The 27,574-nt window shown below is 40.1% G+C and overlaps 2 protein-coding genes across 6 annotated transcripts in view; one reads left to right on the forward strand and one right to left on the reverse strand.

The window, feature by feature from the left end:
- LOC306986600 (oxysterol-binding protein-related protein 3-like) overlaps positions 1-27,574 on the reverse strand; it is a 122,649-nt gene that overhangs the window by 55,416 nt on the left and 39,659 nt on the right. For 3 of the 5 annotated variants that reach the window (XM_079589998.1, XM_079589996.1, XM_079589997.1), the window contains 5 exons: positions 27,252-27,344; positions 27,003-27,177; positions 26,627-26,916; positions 10,766-10,903; positions 10,621-10,684 (listed from right to left, as the gene is read on the reverse strand). In XM_079589998.1, coding sequence (XP_079446124.1) covers positions 10,621-10,684; positions 10,766-10,903; positions 26,627-26,916; positions 27,003-27,177; positions 27,252-27,344 — 760 coding nt within the window. The remainder of the gene's footprint in view (positions 1-10,620; positions 10,685-10,765; positions 10,904-26,626; positions 26,917-27,002; positions 27,178-27,251; positions 27,345-27,574) is intronic. The other 2 variants (XM_079590000.1, XM_079589999.1) reach the window with 1 other exon arrangement.
- LOC306986604 (general transcription factor II-I repeat domain-containing protein 2-like) lies at positions 19,997-22,566 on the forward strand. The gene is made up of 2 exons (XM_079590005.1): positions 19,997-21,979; positions 22,165-22,566. Exon 1 carries the CDS (start codon positions 20,173-20,175, stop codon positions 21,973-21,975), a length of 1,803 nt encoding a protein of 600 aa, XP_079446131.1. The 5' UTR covers positions 19,997-20,172; the 3' UTR covers positions 21,976-21,979; positions 22,165-22,566.

The raw sequence follows: 27,574 nt of genomic DNA on the forward strand, positions 1-27,574 counted from the left end.
GTTCCACCTGGTACAGCTAATCAATGGCCTGCTGTGATTGGATGCTGGGAGTATTTAAACTGCAAAAACCATCAGAGCTGTGTTGGTGGTGGCTTGACTGTGTGCAGCAGCAGCAATGAGGTCCCGTCTTCAACCCCAGACCTGAGACTTTGTTGAAGCCAGTAGTGAACAGTGTGTCTCTACCTTATATTGTGTGTACTACTTAGTGAAGTAGTTTTCTCTTTTTAGTCTCTTTCTGTTTCATTCCCTGATTGAGATTTTAAAGGCAGAAGTGAGTGTTACCTTTACTGGTTAATCATTGTTTGACTTAATGCAGCATTTTCTATTGGGTTATTTGAAGCTTGTTATTTAATCATTTATTTATTTATTTTGTGGGGTTAGTAGGGAGGTGGGTGCCATTTATTTTGAATCATACTTTTTTTCTCCTGTTTATGCTAGCAAGGGAGTTAGCTTATTTTGCTGTACTTTTGTTTTCTTTTCTTTTAGTTTAGGTAGTTTGGTTAATGAGGAGTAAGACTGATTATGTTTGTTGTTTTGGCTATACCCCCTCCTGAACTTGATACCTCTCTTTTTCTTTTGCCTAATTTGTAAATAAAACTACTTTCTTGAATGAGAACACTACGTGGTTATTGTGAAACAACTCTGGGTCTGGAGACGGGGTGGCTTCATGCTGTTGCACATTCATTTCACCACCATCCATTTTTACTGTTTCATTCCGCCCCTAGACCTATCAGGAAATCGTAACAATAGTAACGTTACGAACCATTTCTTCTTCATTTGTGAGAAACTCCGATCATCACTCACTTCACACACACAACGCTCCCCCACCTGCACGCACGCTTCTTTTTAACTTTTTCCGGCTACATCGGGAGTATGGTATAACATTATTTAAACAATGGATAAGTTGCTAAACGCATCTTGTTGTCATGTAAGGACCCCGTTCATGTTGGACAGACATTTTAATTGCATTTTGTGTTTTTGTCTGTTAAGAGGCACAAAAACCCTTTTATGAATATGCCCCCATAACAGCCGTTTTAGCTGAGTGGGAGCTCTGGGCATTAGCGGTAACAGCTCCGTGTTGCAAGCACCAATCCGTTTTTTTTTTCTTTTCTATAGACAGTACTCACAAAGGTATAACGATCAAGATTAACTTAAAAATTGCCCGTAGTTCTCCTTTAAGCCCAGCAGATGCTTTTATTTGGACTGAAGTGTCAACAAGCTTTTGATGGCACAAAGTTGTTGTTGACTAGTGCACCTGTTCTTGCTGCTCGTGCTTTAGGCATGGGAGCTGTTCTTATTCAAGAAGATGTTGGTTTTGAGAATCCAATTTGTTACTTTTCTCGAAAATTCAACTGTCATCAGTGAAATTAGCTTTAGGTCTAATTTTTGCATTAAAATTCTTTGAGGTTTATGTGAGTTCATCCATTCTACCTGTTACTGTGTACACTGATCACAATCCGTTGGTGTTCTTGTCCAGAATGTACAATCACAATCAACGTCTAATGCGTTGGTCGTTGATTGTGCAACATTATAATTTAATCATAAAGCATAAAAAGGATTCTGAAAATATAATTGCTGACACCTTATCTAAATACTGCTTCAGGTTAAGTTAAAGGGGTGAGTGTTACGTACGCCATGCTGCGTAATTTTGTTTATTGCGTCTGTTGCTGCATATGCGTGTGTGTCAGTGTACTTTGAATTGAAATTCGATTGGTGGCTCCACCTGTCAATCTGCTGACGTAGGATGCTGACGTCTGGAATCGCGCCACCAATCGCCTGTCGCTGTTATGAATGGCTCTAACTTCAATGGCGACAGTCGAGATAGACTCTGGGTTGGGAAAGAGCATGCACACTCCATGAGGACGGTTTTCTCGTTCAGACTGGAGAGACCTGTCTGAGAGACTGATTGATGTCTGGGGTTCGCTGCTTTTATGATCTGACAGTTAGAGCAGTTCTCTTCGTTTGTTTGTGCTCGAATGTGGTTGTGCTCTTGATGCATGCTTGATGTGCACTGCTAAATGTTTGTTGCTCTCACGAAATATTCATCTCAGTTCACCGTCCAACACTGTGTAGACTGGTGGGAGAGGTTGTGAGTTAGGTAAGCAGGTCGCGATCTACATTTGCACACGTAGTTTTCTCAGAAATGTATTAGACGCACTAATGTTAGGAGTGGTGCTAATTATGTATGTTTTTGTTTGTTTAGTTAGTATAGTTTAGTTAAAGCATCTCATACGCTTAAGATGTTTCTTTCTACATCTTTTGTTGATAGTTAGTTTAGTTCTTTAACTTTAGTTAAAGGGGCTTTTGTTATATTCAGTTTTTGATTTAACCCTCTGGGGTCTAAGGTGTTTTTGGGGTCCTTGAGATGTTTTTACATGACCTGATATTTGTATTTTTTTCAGTTGCTTATAAACATATTAATGGCAAAGGTGTAATTACACTCTATTTAGCACGAACATGGCTATCATAATATGTAAGCAACATGTATGTACATGTTTGCATTTTTGAGAGAATATTATTTATGCGTGGTTATTCAAAAATCTCAAACTTAAATTTTCTGATCTGATGAGGCTGGGAATCTTCCTTCTCGAGGGAAAGTAGTTGTCCTGACTGATTTGCCCTATCAACTGTATTGTTTGGCAGAGAAAGGGAGGAATGACACTATTGAGTTGATGTAATTTCCTTCTCTCACTTCCTTTTGGGGTTTCTTTACCTCTCGGGGAGCTTTCATTGTGTGTGGGAAGGATTTTTTCAGGATACTGTATTTTAGATAATTTTGTAAAATCCAAATAATTGGATTGGCAAGGGTTTTCATCCTTGTTCAATTAACCATAAACCATTATTGCACATGGACTTGCGAAACTGTATAAAGCTTTAAGACAGTAAACAGGTGGTACAGGACAATTAACATCAAAGTTAAAATGACTTAGGACACTAAAGAGACCTTTCATTCTGACTCTAAAAAACACCAGGAGAAAGATGTCCAGGGTCCCTGATCACCTGTGTGAAAATGCCATTGGCCACATCTGCAGTCCTCATGCCTCCCTGCATCAGGACAGAGCAATAAAATAATGTCCATAATGCAAGATGCCTAAGACAGTGCTACTGTGAGAGAGTATTGAAGCATTTAATTTTCATTCAAGCATTTCTGTAGTGAAATTATTTTATCACTACAGATGGGTTAAGGCAAATGACAAATTGTAAAGTCGTCGATAATTCTGACTGAATCTGATGAAAAGAGGATACAGAACATGGGACGAGCATTAAGTTGATTGGTCATCAAGCTCTGTCTGGTAGTAATTACTTTTGTCATTTATGATGTGGATTTGAATTACTTTCTGGATCAGTTTAAGTATTGATGTAAATTGGAATTGTGGAGTTGTAGATCGCCGTCCATCGTGGGTTGAAATAAAAGAATATGTTATAGATTTGACCTAGCATACACATAACATTATAGACTTCTATAATTCAATGTTAGCCTGCATAGTTTAGAACAGCCGGGACAGGGAACATTTCCCGTAAATCCTGATGTACTTGGTACATCATAAGAAGGATGGCGTCTATGCTAATATTAGTCTCTCTGTCTATCCCGAGGTTTACCGCTGTCCACTGGAACCAGGCCGTGTCCAGATCTGATGAAGGACCAGCGCAAGGGCACGACGACGCCGCTGACCTGAAGTGTCAACCAGTCTCTCCTCCTCTCCACTCCGACTTCAACCAACCGGAACTGGACAAATACTCTGATTCATTCTGACTTCTGACCTGTAATGCTCCTGAATCATAATCATCCACTGTTCGCTCATTGGCCAGAGAACTGGCCCCCGACTGAGCCTGGGTTCTCCCAAGGTTTTTTTCTCCATTCTGTCACCTGATGGAGTTTTGGTTCCTTGCCGCTGTTGCCTTGCCTTCTGGCTTGCTTAGTTGGGGACATTTAATATTCAACAATATTATAGATCTGCCTTAAAGGGATAGTTCACTTTGAAATTAATTTTTGATATGTTTTAGCTTTCCTCAAGGGCATCCAAGATGTAGGTGTCTTTGTTTCCACAGTATTTTCAATTTTTATATTTTTAGGTCAAACCGTTGTTGTCTGACAGTCATATCATGCAGGTCTATGGGGTCCACCTCAAAGAGCATGCACAGAGAAGTCCAAATTAAACATGATTTAATGACTCGTAAATGTAAGTACACATTGATGGCCTAAGACACGAAACGAGCGGTTTGTGTGAGAAAACGAACAGTATTTATGTCGTTTTTACCTCTTGTAATCACAGTCACGTCCAAGTACTCTGAGGGCGCGGGCGCTTCCTTCTGTGTGACGTGTACGCAGACTGGTGAATACACTAGATGTCGCATTAAAGACATTCGTTCCAATGAACTGCCGTAGCCAAGGCGACATCTAGTGTATACATCTATGCAGCAGTCTGCGCACACGTCACACACCAGGATGCGCGCGCGCCCTCAGATCACTTTGGACGTGGCTGTGTTACAAGAGGTAAAAACTATATAAATACTGTTCGTTTTCTCACACAAACCGCTCGTTTCGTGTCTTAGGCCATCAATGTGTACTTACATTTACGAGTCATTAAGTCATGTTTAATTTGGACTTCTCTGTGCATGCTCTTTAAAGTGGACCCCATAGACCTGCATGATATGACTGTCAGACAACAACGGTTTGACCTAAAAATATCAAAATTGAAAATACTGTGGAAACAAAGACACCTACATCTTGGATGCCCTTGAGGTAAGCTAAAACATATCAAAAATTAATTTCAAAGTGAACTATCCCTTTAAGGTGGACGATGATGCAATTTTTTTTTTGTATTATTTTCAAGTTATCACTGTGAAGCTGCTTTGATACAATCTGTATTGTAAAAAGCGCTATATAAATAAAGGTGACTTGACTTAATTTGACGGCAACAACAAAGTGACAGATTGGCTAAGTCAATATCAAATTATCCAGAGAGCCATGTATGATTATTGTAAACAGGAGGAGAATGTGTTTGACTGACATTGACCAAGTCTGTACAGCACGACCTGACCTGATATTGGACTATTGTACATTTTATATTAGCCTATTATTAATACAGACAAGCAAAATATTTTTTTATATAGGATAGCCTTTCTTTTCTTTTTTTTCTATAGCCTATATACCCATATATATATATATATATATATATATATATATATATATATATATATATATATATATATATATATATATATATATATATATATATATATATATATATATATATATATTATATATAAAGAGCTTGTAAAATTTGTTTTGGTTTTAAGCAAGGTGCGATTTGCCAGGGGGGACGGGGATTTCCTTCTGGTCTTAACATCCCTGCTTCTGCTGAATTATTTTAATCCCCCAACGCTCCACAGTAAATCAATGCTATAAATTACTTCACCAATAGACCATATAAAATATATAAAATAAAGATATGCAACAGGCACGTTTAAACGACAAACAATAAAATCAGAACCAGTTTCAGTTACGTTCATGGTTCCAGTGGCCTTAATGCATGCACGACTTTCAAAATGTCACAAAGCGTTTTGAGATTATTTTGAATTAAATATTGAAGTTTATAATTAAGTGTTTTGGCACACCACGCCGAGTGGTACTATCCATTGTTCTAAAGTCGGGTTTTGTTCTGGCATGTTGAATTAGTGTTCGGCAGATGCGGCGGCGCGTTCGTTTGGATTTATTTTTCTCATAACAGACAGCTAAAATAACTTAGGCCCTAATAGGCTACTCCGTAATTTTTTAGTCATACAGATCAGAGTAGAGTACTTAGCCTACATCGTTCAAAACTGTAAACTTTTATTCATATTAGGCTAACGAAGTTTATCTATCGTCTCTGTCTCCGTGAACTGCGCGTAACAAAAATGAACCGAAAGCCACTTGCCTCCGCTCAGTCAAGATAAGAAATCGGCTATGTCTGAAGCCTTTAAATGTCCAAATATTTAATAAATGTTATCTGATTAGGTAATCCATATGAAACCGAGATGTGCAGAGGATCTACTCAGACATGTTTTAGCTATTATGTGAGTGCTTCCCAATGAGGAACGGACAAGGGTGAAAATCTCGCTATAATTAAATGTAGTCTAGGCTAAATCGCCCTGAATTAAACAGTAAAAACAGTTCAGATAATGTATTTGTCGAAATGTTGTGATATGGTTTCATTTAAGTTCATCATTATTCTATGTTATTTAGTTTAGCAGCAGCACCACGAAGCACTGTGGTTCGAGATTTATATAAACAAAATAATAATAATAATAATTTCACAAATCGCATGCACCCTGGTTGTAAGGATCCAAAGAAAAATAATTTCTTCAATTATTGAAATAAAGAAAGGTTTAGTAATAAACTTTTATGACAGAAATATATGTAGCCTAAATAATTAAATTCCTTCATTATCAACACTTTAATAGCCTAATGCTAATAATTAAGTGTGAATTGCGACTTCTCTTTGTTTTAAGTCGGTCTCGAGCTCAGATAGCCTGTGGGGGGTTGGGGGTTCAGGAGGTGTTAAATGTTCTGTCTTTCATATGGAGAGTGAGCCTGATGACCAGGCAAAGGCAAAATACTTTTAAAGATAAATCTCTCGATGTGTCCAAATGTAGGCCCTATTAAATTATAAATATTGTAGTTTTATGTATTGTATTTCAAAGGTTTTTCACACACAATTTCAGTTGACGTGTTCAATCCATTTGTTTCAACTGGTTTTGTAGAGTTTTAAACTGTTTGAGCAGTGTGTTTGTCAACAATCTGGCATTATCTAAACATGAACTATTGACGAAACGCGTTCTTGCCAACTAAACGAATGCGAGTGAGCAGCAGATGCAGAGCTCTTTTATTCGCGATGCACCTAGTTTTATTGTAAGATGAATTCAACAAGACATTCTGTGTCTTTGAAAGAAAAACAAAGGCTAAATAATTTGTTAGTTTTTTTTCATTATTTGTATGGATGACACACAGCGACATACAGTATTATCAGCTGTATGATGCGTTTTAAAACTGAAATTTTGAGAGAGACCCAGCGCGCGCAGTGCAGGGAGACTAAAACTAAAATAAAAGAGATCCAGCGCGAGAGAGAGGCAAAGAAAAACACATGATCAATGTTGCTTTGAACAATTTTTGTTTTGTAGACTAGCCTACTGTTTTAATTGTTTATTTAGCTGAAATTTCTTTGGCAATACAAATTTAAAATGTCGCAAGAATAAGATTGTGTTTCTTAATTAGAAAATAAACTAACTCGATGCAACCCTGTTTTAAATAAATAAACTGCCCCCGACACTATTTAAACCTTGAAATGTCCAGGATCTGTTTTTAAACATTTCAGTTTTGTCGTCTGTGCAGCGGCTCTACTGGAATGTAGCAAATTTATGTTGTAATGTGCCATTGATAATTAAACAAATCACTTGACTTTAAAGTTACCCATCTAAGCATCAAGAATGGTAAAACAAACGCTGTCAGCCAACAGCATGTAGGCTAGGCTATAACGAGATTCGATCTCAGATTGCTTGAAACTCCGTGAAGCTCATGCTGTTGCGTTGTCTAATTTGGCTAACTGGTCCTGGCCTGGGTTATTATTGTGGCAGATAGGTGCTACACCTTGCGCAGTGCATAACTTAAAATTTTCCTTTTGCAGAGTGTCAGGATGGATTGCGTCAAGCTGAACTGATTCCGTTTCCAAATGTATGAATAATGACTTGTTAAAGGAGAACTCCGGTCAATTTTAACATTGAGCTCAATTTTTAGTAAATTTGGAGTGCTGCTGCTGTCAATACAGAGAACGACAAAAATCGGTGTTGCCTACACCGTGTTATCCTCTTTTTAAAATTTGCACCATATTGACTTGAATGGGGCAAGGTTTAAACCTGCTTTTATCCTCTTAACATCCTTGATGGGTCATTACAAGTGCCCAGCCATGTTGAGTGATTCCTTCAGAGTGAACACGGTGAATCTGACTGCATTAGATGTGAAAGATATTTAAAAAATTTGTTAATTCAACAAGCGCACATACCTGTATTTACTTCCTGTTTTCGGTCGAAGTCCACAGTAGTCGACTGTCGAGTTCACGCGCGTGATCATAGGTAACTAAGCAACAGTGGAGACTCAGACTGTCAGCTGTCAGCCGAAGACGGTGCTGTGTGGTGTTTTGAGAATATCAGCTCTGATGGATATTTGTAAAAAAAAATCATCTTAGTTACCTATGATCACGCGCGTGAACTCGACTACTGTGGACTTCGTCCGAAAACAGGAAGTAAATACAGGTGTGCGCTTGTTGAATTAACAATTTTTATTAATATCTTTCACATCTAATGCAGTCAGATTCACCGTGTTCACTCTGAAGGAATCACTCAACATGGCTGGGCATCAAGCATGTTAAGAGGATAAAAGCAGGTTTAAACCTTGCCCCATTCAAGTCAATAGGGTGCACATTTTAAAAAAAGGATAACACGGTGTAGGCAACACCGATTTTTGTCGTTGTTCTCTGTATTGACAGCACTCCAAATTTACTAAAAATTGAGTTGAGTTCTCCTTTAACGTAAGCAAAGTGGATATGTGTTCAAAGAGCTATTAAGCAAGAAATGTCTAATAATAATAATAATAATAATAATGTTTCAGTTTGTAAACAGATGTTGAAAATTCCACAGGTCACACCAAAAGGGACGAGGGAAAGACTTGCGGTCTTTCTTTTAACAAAATACTTAAGGTCTCCATTCACAGGTGACCGAAAGCAGGAAATTGTTCATTCCAGTGGGGGTGCGGTTGTGATCTCAGGAGATCAGTGTGACACCTGGGTCCAAGCCTCTAACCTACACCAACAGGCCGCAACCATCCCATAGTCTATGGGGCGAACGAGATGATCAACAGGCCTGGAGGAGGATATGGACCAACTAATGGTTTAAGAATTTGGTTTTGTGATGATTTTATCTGATTATATCAAACTAGGGGTTAGTATTGATATACAGTAGATCAAATGATTTGATTAGTTACTGATTCATTAGGAAATATTTAAGGCAAATGTTTTCAGGAAGATCCATTAATTAATTTAAATTATAGGGATTATTATTGAAGCTTATTAAGTAGAACCACTGCCTGATTGAATTAAAAGTTAAAGGTAAAAGAACAAAATATGGTTAGGAAGATGGATATGGAGAAGGGGAAAAGGCTGAATGTGTAGGAGTTATGTTTGTATATGTTATTCTGCTAATTTTGTTATTAATAGGTGAATGTGAATGATGATGAACAAAATTATACAGACAATTCAAATAGCGATTACAGTTAAATGAGTTGATGTTTTATTCCCTTTCTGAGAACGATTGATATGTAAAGAAGGTTAAAAGCAGCAGTCATCCATGTCACGAGATGGCGTACAAGGACAGGGTTTGAAACTGAGGGATTTTTATTATACTTTTATCATTAGATATTTGTTTTCCTACTGTGCAATAACTATTTCTTGTTTACTGGAGCGACTGAGGGTCTGCTAGTCAGGAACGCGATAACAGTGATTGTCCGTTTAGCCCGGCCCAGATAAAGTCTTTAATTGCTTGCTAAATAATTACGGGGGCTTTCCCCCACAAAAACAGCCTTTAGCTTCCTTTTTTAATTCTCTCTTCACAAGTTTAAGAAGAGAAAATCAGAGATGAAGAGTATAAATGTGTAACGACTTGAACTTGCATTATTATTATGCTTGATTAATCAAGTGATCAGTGAATGATCAACAGGAGGAATTGTAATGGCAGTTTTTATCTTTCATTGACTTTTAGTAGATTGCAAAGGAATGTCATGTGTTTTTGCCATTTGCAGTACGGTGTGAGAACAGGGAACTGCTCTCAGATTTATGCGTTTATGTACCTGGGGAGGCAGAGGGGGAGACATTCCAGAAAACAGACGAACAAGGACCTCTGACCCAAGAAGACCTTGGAAGAACTAGGATAAAAAGGTGGTTCAGTCTGTCTGGGGCTGTGTCACTCTTCTGCACAGGGTAACAACTGTGTATTAGACTGCTTCTATTCTTGCAAGAATAAATACTTCTCTTTTTATAATTTGACTCTGAGTGTCTCTTACGCAGTGATGTTTGTTTAATGAATTTTTGCCACAACTGCGTAAAGGAGGGGTCAACCATGTAATTACAGACATTAATTACATATGTAAATATGTGCAGATATTTTAGTACAATGTAAAAACATATGTACACAATCAGTGCATTGTATCAAATTAATAATTTAAAAGTACATAGTGGTTAAAGAGACTTCATATAAATTGGGATCCTTAACCACATCAGAGACCGACTGCTTTTTTGATATTGACGTTTGAAACTTTAGTCTCAGTTGTTGAATCTTTTTATGTTCATACAAATATTTACACATCTGCTGGAAATGTAAGACGTGGTCTGATCAGTCTTAGCTGGGTTGCAAAGGCAAGTGTGTCTGATGTAGAAAGACCCGAAATACACAGAAAACCATAGAACAAACTGATAATCTGCCCTAGGTTAGAATCAAAAGGATTTTATTACTACCGTTTACTGTGATCTCTATTTTGTATTTAAATCCTAAAAAAAACACTCTACATGAAGAATAAATTATTTGAAATGTTACCCTGCCAAAAGCTGAAGTTATCAGACTCTGCATGGATGGCAGACAGAGGTGGGTGATGACTGACCTAGGAAAAAGAAAAGAAAAGTTGCAAACATGCAATTACTACTAATGAGTCCTGAAGACATTACATATAAAGATCTCATACCTGCTCTGCAACATAACGGAAACCACGGTCCTCACGCACATTCTCATATGTTTCCCCTAGAACAGGATTAAAGGGTTTGTACCGATTACGCCAGCTGGCCCAAGCATAGCCCGAAATGGAGAAAGCAGCCACATAAACCTCAAAGAGGGAAAAACAAAATACAGAATACAGTAAAACAAAACACATATTTGCAAGTTCAGAATGCTTCTTAAATGTTTTACCCATTAGCCAAAATCAAGACCATTGGTAGCACTTAGGCCTACGATGCTTTTGGGAAATGTAGCCCAGAACGTTTTGTTTCACAGTTCCTTGCAGGTGGAATTATCTTCATAACCCTATCCGGACAGCCAAATCCCTGGCAATATTTAAGAAACCACTGAAAACGTACTCGGTTACTAACGTAACCTCGGTTCTCTCTAGAAGAGGGAACGAGTACTGCATAATATCTTACACTAGGGGAAACTTTTCCACGAGATATTGAAGCCAAAAATTATCCTTAATTTTGAAATAATGTAAAATGCGTTGCGGCAGCATGCAGAGATAGGCAAGACGGCTCGCACGCCTATTGGCTGCCCTGCGGCAACTGCAGCAGCCTATCGAGAGAGGCCCCTCGTGACGTCAGATCCAATGGGGGCACTTCGCGCACACTACGTCATGCCCCGCCGAAACAGGCGTGGCTTGGGCCTATAAAACAGCTCGACAGGCTGATAGACTGATTTTTTCATCGCCGAAGCAAACCAGAGCGTGTTGCAGGCATGGCAAAGACATGCAGTACTCGTTCCCTCTTCTAGAGGGAACCGAGGTTACGTTAGTAACAGAGTACGTTCTCTTACGAGAGGTCTCTCGTACTGCATAATATCTTACGCTAGGGGAACACAGTGTAAAACGCCGTGCATGCTGAGATCCAACACCAAAGTCCCAAGGGCAGGTGCCCGGGGCTCATATAGTGCATGATCGCCAGGGACTCGCAGAGAGTCCGGGAAGAGGGGGCTCAAACAGCATCATTCCCGTAATAAGTAGCATCCTATAAGGAGCAAATTATATCAATAGTGTTCCACACAGTCAGGGCAAAAACTCGGTCTGGACTGATGAATATTATGGGTCTTACACACTGCCCATAGAGTTATTTAATCGATTAGCGAGCGGCGCTCAAGCAGTTTCAGTATTCTGAACCGATAGCATCGAGGCAGACAGTACTGATTTATTAGACCGAAAGTAGCTTGGCCTGCAAGGCGGGAACCTCAAGGTTTTATAAAACCTTATAAATGTAGACGGGGAGGCCCAGCCTGACGCCATACAGATATCCTGCAAGGCAATCCCACTAGACCAAGCCCACGACGAGGCCATGCCTCTTGTGGAGTGCGCTCTGACACCTAACGGGCACTACAGGCCCTTAGTGGTGTAAGCCAGCGCTATAGCATCAACTATCCATCTGGATAGACTCAGTTTCGACACAGCTAGTCCCTTAGAACTTCCGCTGAACGAAACAAAGAGCTGCTCCGTCTGTCTAAAGACAGTCGAGCGAGACACATAAGCCCTTAATGCCCTGACCGGACAAAGGAAGCTCACGTCCTTTTCCTCAGAGACCGGCAGGGCCGACAGGGAAATCACCTGTGCCCTAAACGGTGTGTTGAGGGATTTAGGAACGTACCCGTGCCTTGGTTTGAGTGTATAAACAACCCGCACCCGACCGGCGTTTTCAACTAACCCGCCCGCAAAAAAAATTAAATATTGTACCCGACCCGCATTTTTTAAAAGTAGTAAATGCTCATCGTAGCGTCATTGGGCCATAGACGTAGGAACTAGGGGTGCATAATAAAGGCTTGATTTATTCATTTATTTCGTTTCATTTTCTTAATTAAGATGCTGCATGTATTTATCCAGTCTAATGGAAGTGTGCGTCTCTCTCCCGACAGATATAATACGGATGAGCAAATGATAAAGCTTGGGTTGCTGAATATTCAATCGCTTACTTCAAAAGCGCTAATAGTTAATGATATGATTTCAGATTATAACCTAGATGTGCTGTGTTTGACAGAAACCTGACTAAAACCAAACGATTACATTGCTTTAAATGAGTCAACCCCACAAGATTACGGTTATAAACATGAACCTCGTCTGAAACGCAAAGGAGGAGGTGTTGCTGTAATTTATAGTAATATTTTCAAAACCACTAAGAAATCTAGTTTTAAATTTAATTCTTTTGAAGTGTTGGTGCTTAACGATAAATCACGTTTGAAAATTCTGCTGGCTACTATATACAGGCCACCAGGGTACCATATAGACATTATCAAAGGATTTGCGGACTTTCTATCAGAATTAGTATTGGCTGCAGATAAAGTACTAATTGTTGGTGATTTTAATACACACATAGATAACGAAAAAGATGCATTGGGATTGGCATTTAAAGACATTGTAAACTCAATTGGAGTTAGACAACACGTGTCAGGACCTACTCATTGCCGTAATCATACTCTAGATCTAATACTATCACATGGAATAGATGTTGATGCCTTTGAAATACTGCACCAGAGCGATGACATCTCAGATCATTATCTAGTCTCATGTAAATTACATTTAGCCAAGGCTGCAAAGCCGACTCAGTGTTATAAATATGTTAGACCTATACCTTCTGCTACTAAAGATTGCTTTATCAATAATCTTCCTAATCAGCCCGGTTATCAACCCCGGATAGCTTAGAAGATCTTGATATTGCAACAAACTTTTAACTCTCTCTTGTCCAGCACTCTAAACACAGTTGCTCCGTTGCGCTTAAAAAGATTAAAGAACATAGTCCAACGCCGTGGCACAACGAGCACACTCAGGCCCTTAAGAGAGCAGCCAGAAAAATGGAGCGCAACTGGAACGAAACAAAACTAGAGGTATTTCGGATTTCATGGAAAGAAAGATCGATTGCTTACAGAGAGGCTTTAAAAGCTGCTAGATCTGCTTATTTTTCAACCATATTAGAAGAAAATAAACATAATCCTAGGTATTTATTTGCAACAGTGGCTAAACTAACGAAAAAGAAAGCTTCAAGCCCAGAAGTTTCCAAGCAACACAGCAGTAATGACTTTATGAACTTCTTCACTTATAAGATCGATAATATCAGGGACAAAATTATAACTATGCAACCGTCTAATACAGTATCGCATTAGGAAGTGCATTGTAGTCTCCCTGAGGGAAAATTTGATTCATTCATTGCTATAGGAGAGGAAGAATTTTGCAAACTCGTCAAATCATCTAAATCGACAACTTGATTGTTAGACCCTATACCGACTAAGCTGCTGAAAGACATGCGTCCAGATGTCATAGATCCTCTTCTTAATATCATTAATTCATCTTTGTCTCTAGGATATGTACCGAAAACCTTTAAGCTAGCTATGATTAAACCGCTTGTTAAAAAAACGCAACTTGATCCTACAAAATTAGTCAATTACAGGCCGATCTCGAATCTGCCTTTTCGGTCAAAGATATTAGAAAAAGCAGTATCCTCACAACTGTGTTCCTTTCTTGAAAGAAATGATATCTGCGAGGATTTTCAGTCCAGATTTAGACCGTACCATAGTACCGAGACAGCTCTTGTTAAAGTCACAAATGATTTGCTCTTAACATCCGATCGTGGTTGTATCTCTCTATTAGTATTACTTGATCTTAGTGCTGCATTTGACACCATTGACCACAACATCCTTTTAAATAGACTCGAACATTATGTTGGCATTAGTGGAATTGCACTAGCATGGTTTAAATCATACTTATCTGACCGTTATCAGTTTGTAGCAGTAAATAAAGAGATGTCTTATCGATCACAAGTTCAGTATGGCGTACAGTACTAGGACCGCTGTTGTTCACTCTGTACATGCTACCATTAGGAGATATCATTAGGAAACATGGAATTATCTTTCACTGTTATGCCGACGATACTCAGCTGTATATTTCTTCAAAACCTAACGAAACTTTCCAATTCATAAAATTAACGGAATGCATAGCTGATATAAAATTGGATGACTAGTAATTTCCTACTACTAAATTCAGAAAAAACAGTCTAATTATTGGACAAAAAACTTCCACACGTAATAACCTAGTACTGTCTAACACTTGATGGCTGCTCTGTTAAGTCTTCGTCGTCGGTTAGGAACCTGGGTGTGCTCTTTGATACCAATCTTTCATTTGAAAGTCACGTGTCTAGTATCTGTAAAACCGCATTTTTCCATCTTAAAAATATATCTTAATTATGGCATATGCTTTCATTGACAAATGCGGAACAATTAGTTAATGCGTTCATGACCTCAAGGCTAGATTATTGTAATGCTCTACTGGGTGGTTGCCCTGCACGCTTAAACAAACTACAGCTAGTTCAAAACGCAGCAGCTCGAGTTCTTACCAGAACCAGGAAGTATGACCATATTAGCCCCGTTCTGTCAACACTGCATTGGCTGCCTATTAAACATCGTATAAATTTTTAAATATTGCTGATTACTTACAAAGCATTAAATGGTTTAGCTCCACAGTACTTGAGCGAGCTCTTAACGCATTATAGTCCTTCACGTCTATTGCGATCTCAAAATTCCGGCCAGTTAATAATACCTAGAATATTAAAATCGACTGCTGGCGGTAGATCCTTTTCCTATTTAGCACCAAAACTTTGGAACAGTCTTCCTACCATTGTCCGGGAAGCAGACACACTCTGTCAGTTCAAAGCTAGATTAAAGACACATCTCTTTGACCTAGCATACACATCATGCATTATAGACTTCTATAACTCAATGTTAGGCTGGATAGATTAGGTCAGCCGGAACTGGTAACACTTCCCTTAAATCCTGATTTACTCGTTACATCATAAGAAGAATGGCATCTACGCTAATTTTAGTTTCTTTGTTTATCCCGAGGTTTTCCCGCAGCCTGCCGGATCCAGGCCGTATCCAGATCTGACGAAGGACCTTCGCCTGGACCCGATGACAACGCAGTGCTGAAGTGCCAACTAGCCTCTCCCTATGGAGGATCCCTTTACCACTCTACAGATAAAGCATTCTGGAAATTTCACGTATCTTCCCCGTAGTGATAAAATAAAATTCTATATCAAATTTATAGGCAGGACAAGTAGTTTAAGGCTTGGTTTGTAGAGAATTACAAACATGCGCACATATATTCAAACGCACATAACTATAGAATTAATTCTTGATACGCACGTGAGCGCCATCAGTGTTTATCACAGGTTCGCGTTTAAAGTCTGTGTAGAGAGAACGGTGTTCGTCTTAGCGGCCCCTAATTTAATAAATTATCCTTTCGACGGAAATGAATCAATCAAAACTAACTTTAGCTGGAAAATAACATTATTCAAGAACCGCTATAAAGCCAAAACAATCTGTTACCTTAAATTATACGTTTATCTCTGTAAAGCAGGTTTGAAACAATCTACATTGTACACAAGAAATTGGATTTAAGGGCATTTAATGATCAGCCGATTCCACATATGGGTGTTTTCAGGGCGAGTCTTTCAGGAGAAGGACGCACCATAAAAGCACTGTTTGTTCTAGTAGAGGAGGATAGGCAGCCGATTTTAGGTCACAGGAGTGCTGGTAGAAGTGTGGGAGAGATGGCTTGTAAAAGGTGTGAGGTGATGGGGTCTAGAGGGCAGGTGGAAGGATGACTGGAGAGGAGAAGCATAGGAGCATTTTCCAAGCTTTATGCATCATCAGGGTTCTACCAAGTTAAATTGGATGAGGAAAGTGCAACATTGTGCACATTTAACACTCCCTTTGGTAGACATTACTTCTTACACATGCCTTTTGGAATTGCTTTCAGCTCCAGAAGTTTTCCACAGGACTGTACAACAAATGTTCGATGGCATGGAAGGAGTGGGAGTTTTTCTGGATGATGTAGTCATATGGGGTGCTACAAGGGCAGAACATGATAAGCGACTGAGAAAAGTGATGGCACAAGCACGAAAAACAGGAATGAAACTGAACAAACAAAAGTGTCAGTTTGGGGTGAGACACATTACTTACCTGGGAGACGGACTATCTGCGGAAGGGATACAGCCAGACCCTGAAAAAATAAGAGCAATAAAAGAAATGCCACAACCCAAAGAAAAGACTGAGCTGCAACGTGCATTAGGCTTAGTCCACTAAGTGGGAAGATTTTTTCCAAATCTGTCGGCTAACACAAGGGCATTGCGCAGTGGAAAGCGGAACTGAGTGGCGATGGGAGCATGAACATGTGACTGAATGGGACATGGTCAAGAACAGCCTAGTTAAAAAACCAGTGCTGAAATACTTTGATCCTGAGCTTCCAGTGATCTACAAGTATCTACTGATGCTTCAAAGGATGGACTTGGAGCTGTTCTGCTTCAAAAGCATGACTTGGCATCGTTTCCAGTGGCATATGCATCACGAACGATGACAGAGGCGGAAAGAAACTATAAACAAATAGAGAAAGAGACATTAGGAGCAGTTTTCGGATGTGAAAAGTTCCATGAATACATTTATGGAAGAGAAGTGATATTGGAAACGGATCATGAACCACTGATTGCGATCTCAACAAAGGCACTTGGAGATGCTCCTCCTTGCATCCAACGGTTAATGCTCCGTCTCCAGAAATACAGTTTGAAGTTTGAGTTCACTCCAGGGAAGCACCTGGTAATGGCAGATGCACTCAGCAGAGCATCTTTGAGCCAAACAGGATCAAGTTATACAGAACATGATGTACAGGTTCTTGTAGACTGCATACAAAAACTCCTACCAGTATCTGAGGATAAATGGAGACAGCTTCCTGAAGCAACGGCAGACGACCGTGAGCTACAAGCTGTAATAGACTAAATCCACCTGCCAAGAGATCAGAGGTTGACAAATCCATACCAGAGCTTTAACGACGAGCTGTCAGTTGTGCATGGTGTGCTCCTGAGAGGTGAACGGATTGTCATACCTACCTCCATGCGCTCACAAATGGCAAAACTCATGCATGAGGGACACTTAGGCATTGAGAAATGCAAGAGACGTGCCAGAGCTTTGATGTATTGGCCACACATGAAAAGGGACATTGAAGCACTGGTGCAGCACTGCGAGACATGTCAGCGGCACAGGTACCAGCAACCTAAGGAACCCCTTATGGCTCACAGTAAACCTGAGGAACCATGGAGAAAGGTCGGTACAGACTTATTTCACCTAGCAGGGAGGGACTACCTTGTCATCATGGACTACAAGTCAAACTATCCAGAGCTGGCGATGCTGACTAATACAACAGCACAGCAGGTGATAAAACACACTAAAACCATCTTCGCAAGACATTGTAATTCCGGTGACTGTGGTGAGTGACAACGGACCACAGTTCAGCAGTCAGGACTACAGAGACTTTGCCGAGACTTATGGGTTTGAACATGTCACATCAAGTCTACTGTACCCGCAGTAAAACGGCTTGGCTGAAAAAGGAGTGCAGATTGTAAAGCGTCTGCTAAAGAAAGCTGCTGAGACTGGAGAGGATCCTTATTTAGCACTGCTAAACTACAGAGCATCCCCTCTTGAATGTGGACAGTCTCCAGGTGAAATTCTCATTAACAGGAAGCTGAGAACACGGCTACCCTCAGCAGAACACCTGCTTCAAAAGAGACATGGAGATTATACAAAGATAAACAGCCAGAGCAGAGCCTATGACAGGAATGCCAAACCGTTATGTCCACTGGAACAAAAGGACACGGTACGTGTCAGATGTGATGGAAAATGGGGACCTGTAGCGAAAGTCATAAAAGAGACAACACCAAGATCCTACGAGGTACTTACTGAGTATGGTAACACACTGCGAAGAAATCGCCGTCACCTGCTGAAAGTGCCAAGCACCTGTATTGAAAGTACAGACATAGTTATCTCTGATGGACTAACTGAGCAAACACGAGTAGAGGAAAACTCACCTTCCACTGAGATAGGTCTGGGAAGACCACGTCGTCACGCAATTAAACCTAAAAGACTGATAAAAGAGTGTTAAGTGTGGTTTGTTAAAATAAATAATAATAATTACTTAGTATTTACTGAGTATTTACTTAGTTATATGCAACAAAGTTTTGTGCCGCTAATGTTAGAAATACGCAGCATGATTGTATTGAACTTGTTTTTTTTCCCCGTTATTATGAGTAAGTGCTGTTAAGGTTGACAGACCTAGTTTAAGTTATTGTTAAAAAAAAAAAGAAAAAAAGAAAAAGAAAGATGTACCGATACTGATCGTTGCAACAGTTAACCAAAAGAGGGCGCCGTTAAGCGGTGTTGCTTTTTGTTGTTTGTAAACAGAGGTGAAGCAATAAAGCACTCTTGAGAATGGCAGTTAGTGTGAGAGTCCAGTCAATACACTTCAGATTTTCACCAGAACAGAAAATATTGGTATCATCAGCAAAAATCACAATTTTTAAGAGGTTAGTCACCCTACACATGTCATTTATGTACATAATGAATAATTTTGGACCCAATATTGACCCCATGTGGTACTCCACAGGTGATACCCAAGCACTCAGATCTGTACTCCCTATCTGAACAAATTGAAGTCTTTTACTTATGTAACTTTTCATCCAATCTAATACAACTCCTCTGATACCATACTTTTCCAGTTTATGGATTAACACATGATGATTGATTGTATCGAAAGCCTTTTTTAAATCAATAAATACTCCCACTGCATATTTCTTGTTATCTATAGCACTGGTAATGTCTTCAATTAACTCCATTAATGCCATTGATGTAGATCTGTTTGGCCTGAATCCATACTGACTATCAACTAATAATTCATGCTTCTCAATGAAATCATCCGATCTACTTGCATACAATTTTTCTAATATTTTAGAGAACTGAGAGAGTAAAGACAATGGCCTATAATTCGTGAATAGATTTCTCTCTCCAGCTTCTCATTTCTAACAATTGGAAAAACTCTCTCTTCTCTATGCAATAACTCGTTTGAATATCATGCCATTACACTTACAACTCCCATTAAGATCCATATTGTAATCATATCACTCCCCAGGTCAACTGGGAAGCTTTGTAGATGAGCTGGATGTGCAGTTGTCCTCTTTCCCGGAGGAGGGCACCCCACTTGTAGTCTTTGGTGATTTCAACGTTCATCTAGAGCAGGGGTCACCAAACTAAGGCCCGCGGGCCGACTCAGGCCCGCCACCCCCCTTTGACTGGCCCCCCAGCCCCTCTGCCCCCCATTACTTGAACTTATGAGGCAATCCTCAAAAGTCATCATTGCCTATTTTTTTTATTTCTTTTTTGGAAAATAATAACATGTCTGCATCTGGTATTTTGTTGATTTTATTTTAGTTAAAAAAATATATTTAGTTATAAAAGTAATTTGCCGAATTTTCGTCACCCGACATGCTCGAGATAAAGTGACAGACGTGCGCGCAAATAACTGTCAGTGTCCGCAAAATGACTAGCGTTAAACGGAAAATTGATCGAGAGTGCAGAGTTTTTAAAGAACAGTGGACCAAAGATTATTTTTTTGTTCAGTGTAAGGACCGTGCCGTTTGTATGATATGTAAAGAAAGTGTGGCGGTTTTCAAAGAATACAATCTGCGTCGTCACCACGAAACCCGCCACAAAGAGTATGCTAGCTTGCGAGGGCAAGCAAGAGAAGACAGGATTCGGGGAATGAAAGGCGGACTGGCTGCACAACAGAATCTATTCCTTCGGCAAACTCAGGTCAACCAGGCTGCTGTCCGAGCTAGCTATAAGGTAGCTCACCTACTAGCTACCCATGGAAAGCCGTTCACTGATGGGGACTTTGTTAAAGAATGCATGCTTGCTGTGGCCGAGGTGGTGTGTCCCGACAAGAAGGATGCACTCAACGTGGTGAGTCTCTCCGCAACTACAATGACCAGGCGAATCGAAGATTTGGGGGACAACGTGTATGACCAGCTGAATAAGAAAGCGTCAGAATTCGAGTTTTTTGCTTTGGCCATGGATGAGAGCAATGACGTGCAGGACACAGCACAACTGCTCATTTTTATTCGTGGAGTTAGCGCAAGCTTTGAAGTGTCTGAGGAGCTGGCAGCTCTAAAAAGTCTCAAAGGTACTACAACAGGAGAGGATATTTTTGTCCAAGTGTGCAAAACAATGGAAGAGTTGAATCTACACTGGTCCAAACTGGCCAGCATCACTACGGATGGCGCACCTAGTATGGTTGGCACAACGAGGGGGCTAGTAGGGCGCCTGAACAGCGAATTCGCGGAACGAGGTCTCACCCCCCCACTACAAGTCCACTGTCTGATTCACCAGCAAGCACTATGCTGCAAAGTTCTTAACTGGGCATCTGTCATGAAGGTGGTTGTGCACTGTGTCAACTACATCCGAAAACATGGGCTGAAACACAGACAGTTCCAGGCATTTCTCTCCGAGCTTGAGTCTGCCTACGAGGATGTGCTGTACTACTCAGAAGTCCGATGGTTAAGCCGAGGCAGAGTGATGCGCCGTTTCTATGACCTGTTACCCGAAATCAACACCTTCCTGCAGTCTAAAGGTGAAACGGTACGAGCGCTGACCGAGCCAGAATGGATATGGGACCTCGCGTTTTTAACTGATGTGACTGAAATGTTGAACCACCTTAACGTGCAGCTCCAAGGCAAAGGGAAGCTTATCAGTGACATGTATTCCCACATCAAAGCGTTCGAGGTTAAACTAGTGCTGCTTGTGCGACAGGTCCAAAAGCTGGACTTCACGCATCTCCCTGCCACCCAAAGCTACTGCGCTGAGAAACCAGCTGTCCCGTTCCCAGTCGAAAAGTGCAAGGATGCACTGGAAATGCTGCGGGGAGAGTTCAGTGCGCGCTTTCGTGAGCTTCATGTCAACGGTAAAGGAATACGGTTGTTCCAGAACCCCTTTGCTGCCGACATAAATGATGCACCTCCCTCTCTTCAGTTTGAACTAGCCGAGTTGCAGAATTGTGATATCCTTAAAGACGCGTTCAAGCCTGACAGTCTCAATGAGTTCTATGCTGCGCTCCCAGAGGAAACCTACCCAAACATCAAACAGCATGCAATGAAGATGACCACAGTTTTTGGCAGCACCTACATCTGTGAGCAAACCTTTTCACGCATGAAGCAAACCAAGAATGCAACAAGGAACAGACTCACAGATAAACACTTGCATCAGACCTTGAGACTGGCTACCACTAGCCTGCAACCAGACATTGAACTTCTCACCAGCCAGAAGCAAGCACACAGTTCACACTGATACAGTAAGTAAGCACACTGATTTGAACAATTACTGATTTTAATTGCTATAAATATGAAATATGAAGGCTCTTTTAATTTGCTACATATTTTGTAAAATTGTGTCACAGAGAAAAGCAGACAGCAGCACGTCTTGCTATTTACTGAATATGGTGCTTCTTGTGTTGAATTTGTCATCCCTCCATGCCAGGGCTCCAGAAGGCACCCTGAAGTGAGGAGAGGAGATGTCTGTTGCTGACCCCATCCCAAAGACAGCACAATTAATCAACCAGTACAAATACAGCTCACCTATACTACTGATTTTGATTACCATTATTGTTGTGCTTTAGTTTTGAGCCTACTGCTCATTTAATTTTCACCTTGACCTAAAAAATGTTTACTGAACATGCTCACCTGGATAGGCATAAGAGCTGGCTAGTTGTTCTATTACTCATGTTATTATAATTTTTTTATAAATGTTATAAATGTTTTTTTATTATTAATTTATTTATTTTATTGGCCTATTTATTTTATATTTGACCTTTATTAAGTGCTGCACAGAATTATTATTAATATTATTATTAATATCAACAGGCCAACATATAATTTTTCACTCACCTTTGCCAGTCAATCACCTCAACTAGGCAGATGTTTCTTATCTTGACAGCATTGATGTTATTTTTATTAGAAAATAAATAAATGGAATATCTGTGATATTTCAAATTAAAACAAAGTGTGAAGACTCAATTACTACTTTTCCAAATCACTAGTAAAGATAAACAAAAATGTGCCAGGAATCAAGTGTTGATATAGTAGTTTGGATATAGTAGTGGGGATGGCTGTGCCAGTTTAGTAATCTCTACTACACAATGAGGCCTCTGGTGGTCATTTTCGTCTGGGTCATACAATTCTATGTTATATAGCTGACCCGGCCCCGGCCACCCCATCACAGTCAGTAATGTGGCCCCCAGAGAAAAAAGTTTGGTGACCCCTGATCTAGAGAAACCGTATGCAAAAGACTTCATCTCTCTCCTAGCCTCATTCGATCTCAAACAGCTTATTACCACAGGTACTCACAAATCAGGCAACCAACTGGACCTGGTTTACACACGCAACTGCATCACAGACAATATTTTGGTGAAACCTCTCCAAGTCTCAGATCATTTCCTCATTACTTTCAATTTACGGTCCCACTTTATATTAAGTGGCCCTAATACCTGTGAACTAACATGGTAACTACATGTGTACATAGTATGTAACTACAGTGTAAGTACACATTGGTACATAGTATCTACAACTGTATTATTAGTGTAACTACACGTATGTAACAACCCACATAATGGTATGTGTAAGTACAAATGTGTAACAGGACATTGGTAACAACACTTTTTTCAGTGTAACAGGAATTATGTAACTACATTTTGTAACAACATGTAGCCTATTTGTTGTTCCACTTCCACATGCAGTCTTAGATACTGCAGTTACCAGTTGATGTACACAACAATTACCTTAACAATTACACTTTATATTAAGTGGACAGTTCCTGAGGAGTTACCATGTAACACTGGTATTACAAGGTGCAACTTTAGTTGTAATTCAACATTAGTCCTGCCAGTCATAAATACATGTATTCCAACTGGTAACTGCAGTATCTAAGACTGCATGTGGAAGTGGAACAACAAATAGGCTACATATTGTTGTTACAAAATGTAGTTACATAATTACTGTTACACATGTGTACTTACTGAAGTGAAAAAATGTTGTTACCAATGTCCTGTTACACATTTGTACTTACACATACCATTCTGAGGGTTGTTACATATGTGTAGTTACGCAAATGTTACAGCTGTATATACTATGTACTAATGTGTACTTACACTGTAGTTACATACTATGTACACGTGTAGTTACCATGTAAGTTCACAGGTATTAGGGCCACTTAATATAAAGTGGGACCCAATTTACAACTCCCTATCCATGCACCACCAACCCCCCTAGCTGTTACTTTCAGACGAAACCTACGATCACTTTCTCCCTCCCATCTTTCCTCTGCTGTGTCATCTCTTCCCTCACCCTCGCAATTCTCATCTCTGGATGTGAATACGGCAACGGATACCTTATGCTCCATTTTAACATCTTCTTTAGACTATATCTACTCCCTCTAACCCCTGGTTATCTGAGGTGCTTCGTAAACACCGGACCGAACTCAGGGCAGCGGAGAGGAAATGGCACAAATCAAGAGACACATCTGACCTGAGTATGTATCAATCTCTACTCTCTTCCTTTTCTGTGGATGTTCATTCTGCAAAATCTTCATATTTCCACAACAAGATCAACAGCACCTCCAATACACAATCACTTTTCAAGACATTCAACTCTCTCCTCTGTCCACCTCCACCCCCACCTACTTCCTCGTTAACTGCTGATGATTTTGTTAATTTCTTCAACAAAACAACTATCAGCAGTCAGTTCTTAGCTCCACACACACAGGAACCCAGACCAACCACACCCACAGTCAATAATCTTTTCTCCTCCTCTCCACTAACCGAGGAAGTAGTATATACACTTCTCCTCTCCAGTCATTCTACCACCTGCCCTCTAGATTCCATCCCCTCACTTCTACCAGCACTCACACACATCAACTCATCCCTCCATACTGGCATTTTCCCTACAGCATTCAAACAGGCTCGGGTAACTCCACTGCTTAAAAAACAACAACATTAAACATCACTTGTAGAGAATTACAGACCTGTCTCTCTCCTACCAAACAAGTTGCTTTCAACCAAGTAACATCCTTCTGGTCTCTGAACAACCAGCTGGATGTCAACCAATCTGGCTTCAAGAAAGGGAATTCAAACAAGACTGCATTGCTGTCGGTCACAGAAGCCCTACGGACCGCAAAAGCTGCTTCCAAATCTTCAGTTCTCATTCTCCTAGATATATGTCTGCTGCCTTCAACACTGTGACTCATCAGATCCTTCTGTCCACCCTCTCATCTCTGGGCATCACAGGTACTCCCCTCCACTGGTTTGAGTCCTATCTCACAGGTAGAACCTTCAAGGTTGCATGGAGAGGTAAGGTATCCAAAGCACATCAACTGACCACAGGGGTTCCCCAGGGTTCAGTGCTTGGACCCCTCCTCTTCTCCACTTACAACACATCACTGGGACAAATCATACAGTAGTGATAAAATAAAATTCTGTATCAAATTTATAGGCAGGACAAGTAGTTTGTTTAGGCTTGGTTTGTAGAGAATTACAAACATGCGCACATATATTCAAACGCACATAACTACAGAATTAATTCTTGATGCGCACGTGAGCGCCATCAGCGTTTATCACAGGTTCGCGTTTAAAGTCTGTTTAGAGAGAACGGTGTCGGCTTAGCGGCCTCTAATTTAATATTTAACAAATTATCCTTTCGACGGAAGTGAATCAATCAAAACTAACTTTAGCTGGAAAATAACATTATTCAAGAACCGCTATAAAGCCAAAACAATCTGTTACCTTAAATTATACGTGTATCACTGTAAAGCAGCTTTGAAACAATCTACATTGTTAAAAGCGCTATATAAATGAAGATGACTTGACTTGACTACAGGGACATGGTTTCTCTTTACCATTGCTATGCTGATGACACAGCTCTTCTCCATCCAGCTAGATTCATCATCAATCACCCCATCAAGGTCGGTCAGAAATCTTGGAGTAATATTTGATGACCAGCTGAGCTTCACAGATCAAATTACAAAGACAGTTCGATCATGCCGGTTTGCACTGCACAACATCAGGAAGATCAGGCCTTTCCTAACTGAGCATGCAACACAACTTCTCGTCCAGGCCCTGGTCATATCTAGGCTTGATTACTGCAATGCTCTTCTGGCTGGACTTCCATCATGTGCAACTAAACATCTACAAATGATTCAGAATGCTGCATCTCATCTTCAACGACCTCAAAAGGGCCCAAGTCATTCCTCTTGTTCATCTCTCTGCACTGGCTACCACTCACTTCTCGCATCAAGTTCAAGGCATTGACGGTTGCTTACAGATCTATCACAGGCTCGGCTCAGCTCCCTCCTACTTTCAAGCCAAAAAAAAAAACACTCTAGAACATTCCCATTCAAGGTTCCATGCTGGTGGAATGATCTCCCCACCGTCATCCGGAATGCAGAATCCCTGACAACATTCAAAAGACAACTGAAAACTCATCTCTTCTGTGAGCAATTAACCTCATAAAAAAAAAAAAAAAAATTCCTTTTGCCTTAATCCTCCCTTGTCTGGCTTATGCTACTCCGAGAAATGCCGGCACTTTATATTTTGAGCACTTCTTGCATTGTTTTTGCCTCTTCACAATGACTCACAAATTAGGACTAAATTAAGCAAGTCGCTTTGGATAAAAGCGTCTGCTAAATGACTAAATGTAAAATGTATATTTACATTTCTGAAATGCATAACTTGGACACATTCACCTCTGATAGCAGATCACTAAATTGTAATGTAGACATACATTTTCTATAAAGCTGCTTTGAAACAATAGGTATTGTGAAAAACTATACAAATACATGCGAAAAATGGGAAATAGCTGCCCATGGTAACAGCTGCTAATGAGGAATCTAAGTATATATTCTATGGTACACACACTGTTAGGATAAAATCTATGATGCACCAGGCCCTTACCATTCTTTTGTAAGGGTCATCTATGTGGTTGGCAATATCCAGGAGTTCAGAATATTCCAGCTCTTCACTGACACGCTGTAATAAACTAAGCGGTTCATTGAGAGCCACTGGCATGGAGACCCGTGACAAATCCTTCCCAATGTTGTTGTACAGGATGGTAAGGATTCCAATATGGCTGTTATTGGTGCTGTGTGCAGGAAGCACTGTGCGCCGTCCAGTGACCTTCAGAGCATTAGAAGGCAAATCTTTTGTGCTGGAAACACTGGCTCTGTACTTCTCATTTGCAGCTGCTGAAAAATGAAGTAACACACCAATAAATGGGTGAATGTGCACAAAACTAAAAACAGTAATTGTTTTTCAGTAATTGTAGACGTACTGTGACCTTCCTCTGGTTCAGAGTTGCTTGTGGTGACATCACTCAAACCAGATTCGTCAGACATTTCATTTTCAGATAAATTCTCACAAACCACCTCACTGGCATCAAAATACTCAGCTGTAGAGTCAGTTACTGAGGGTGTACGATACAGCTTACGGTCCTGAGCGGGGGTGGGCTGCATAATAACAAAAAATTTTATTTGGAATAAATAAAAACATTTACTTTAAAACACATAGGAAGGGCACACACCTGATCCTGACGCACAGTACAGTAGGACTCATCTGAGGAATCGGATGACCGTGACACAGAGTGAACTCTGGTTAAACGTGACTGCATCTCAAGCTAAAAACAAAATAAACAAATTAAAGAATAATAATTTGTCACCTCTGGCTTGCTTAGTTGGGGACACTTAATATTCAACAATATGATTGTACGATGCTGTTGTATGAGAACTGAACGGAGCTGGACGATAACATACATTTTAGTTGCTTTATAACGGTTTTATAAATTAATATAAATAAACTAATTAATATTTGATGATCTTTACAACAGAACTGAATCAACACTGAACT

This window comes from Phoxinus phoxinus (genome assembly GCF_949152265.1).
Source record: "Phoxinus phoxinus genome assembly, chromosome: 19".
Lineage (NCBI taxonomy): Eukaryota > Metazoa > Chordata > Actinopteri > Cypriniformes > Leuciscidae > Phoxinus > Phoxinus phoxinus.

Excerpts from the sequence above, each read along its gene's own strand:
- LOC306986604 (XM_079590005.1), top strand. The coding sequence starts at position 20,173 with ATGACTAGCGTTAAACGGAAAATTGATCGAGAGTGCAGAGTTTTTAAA.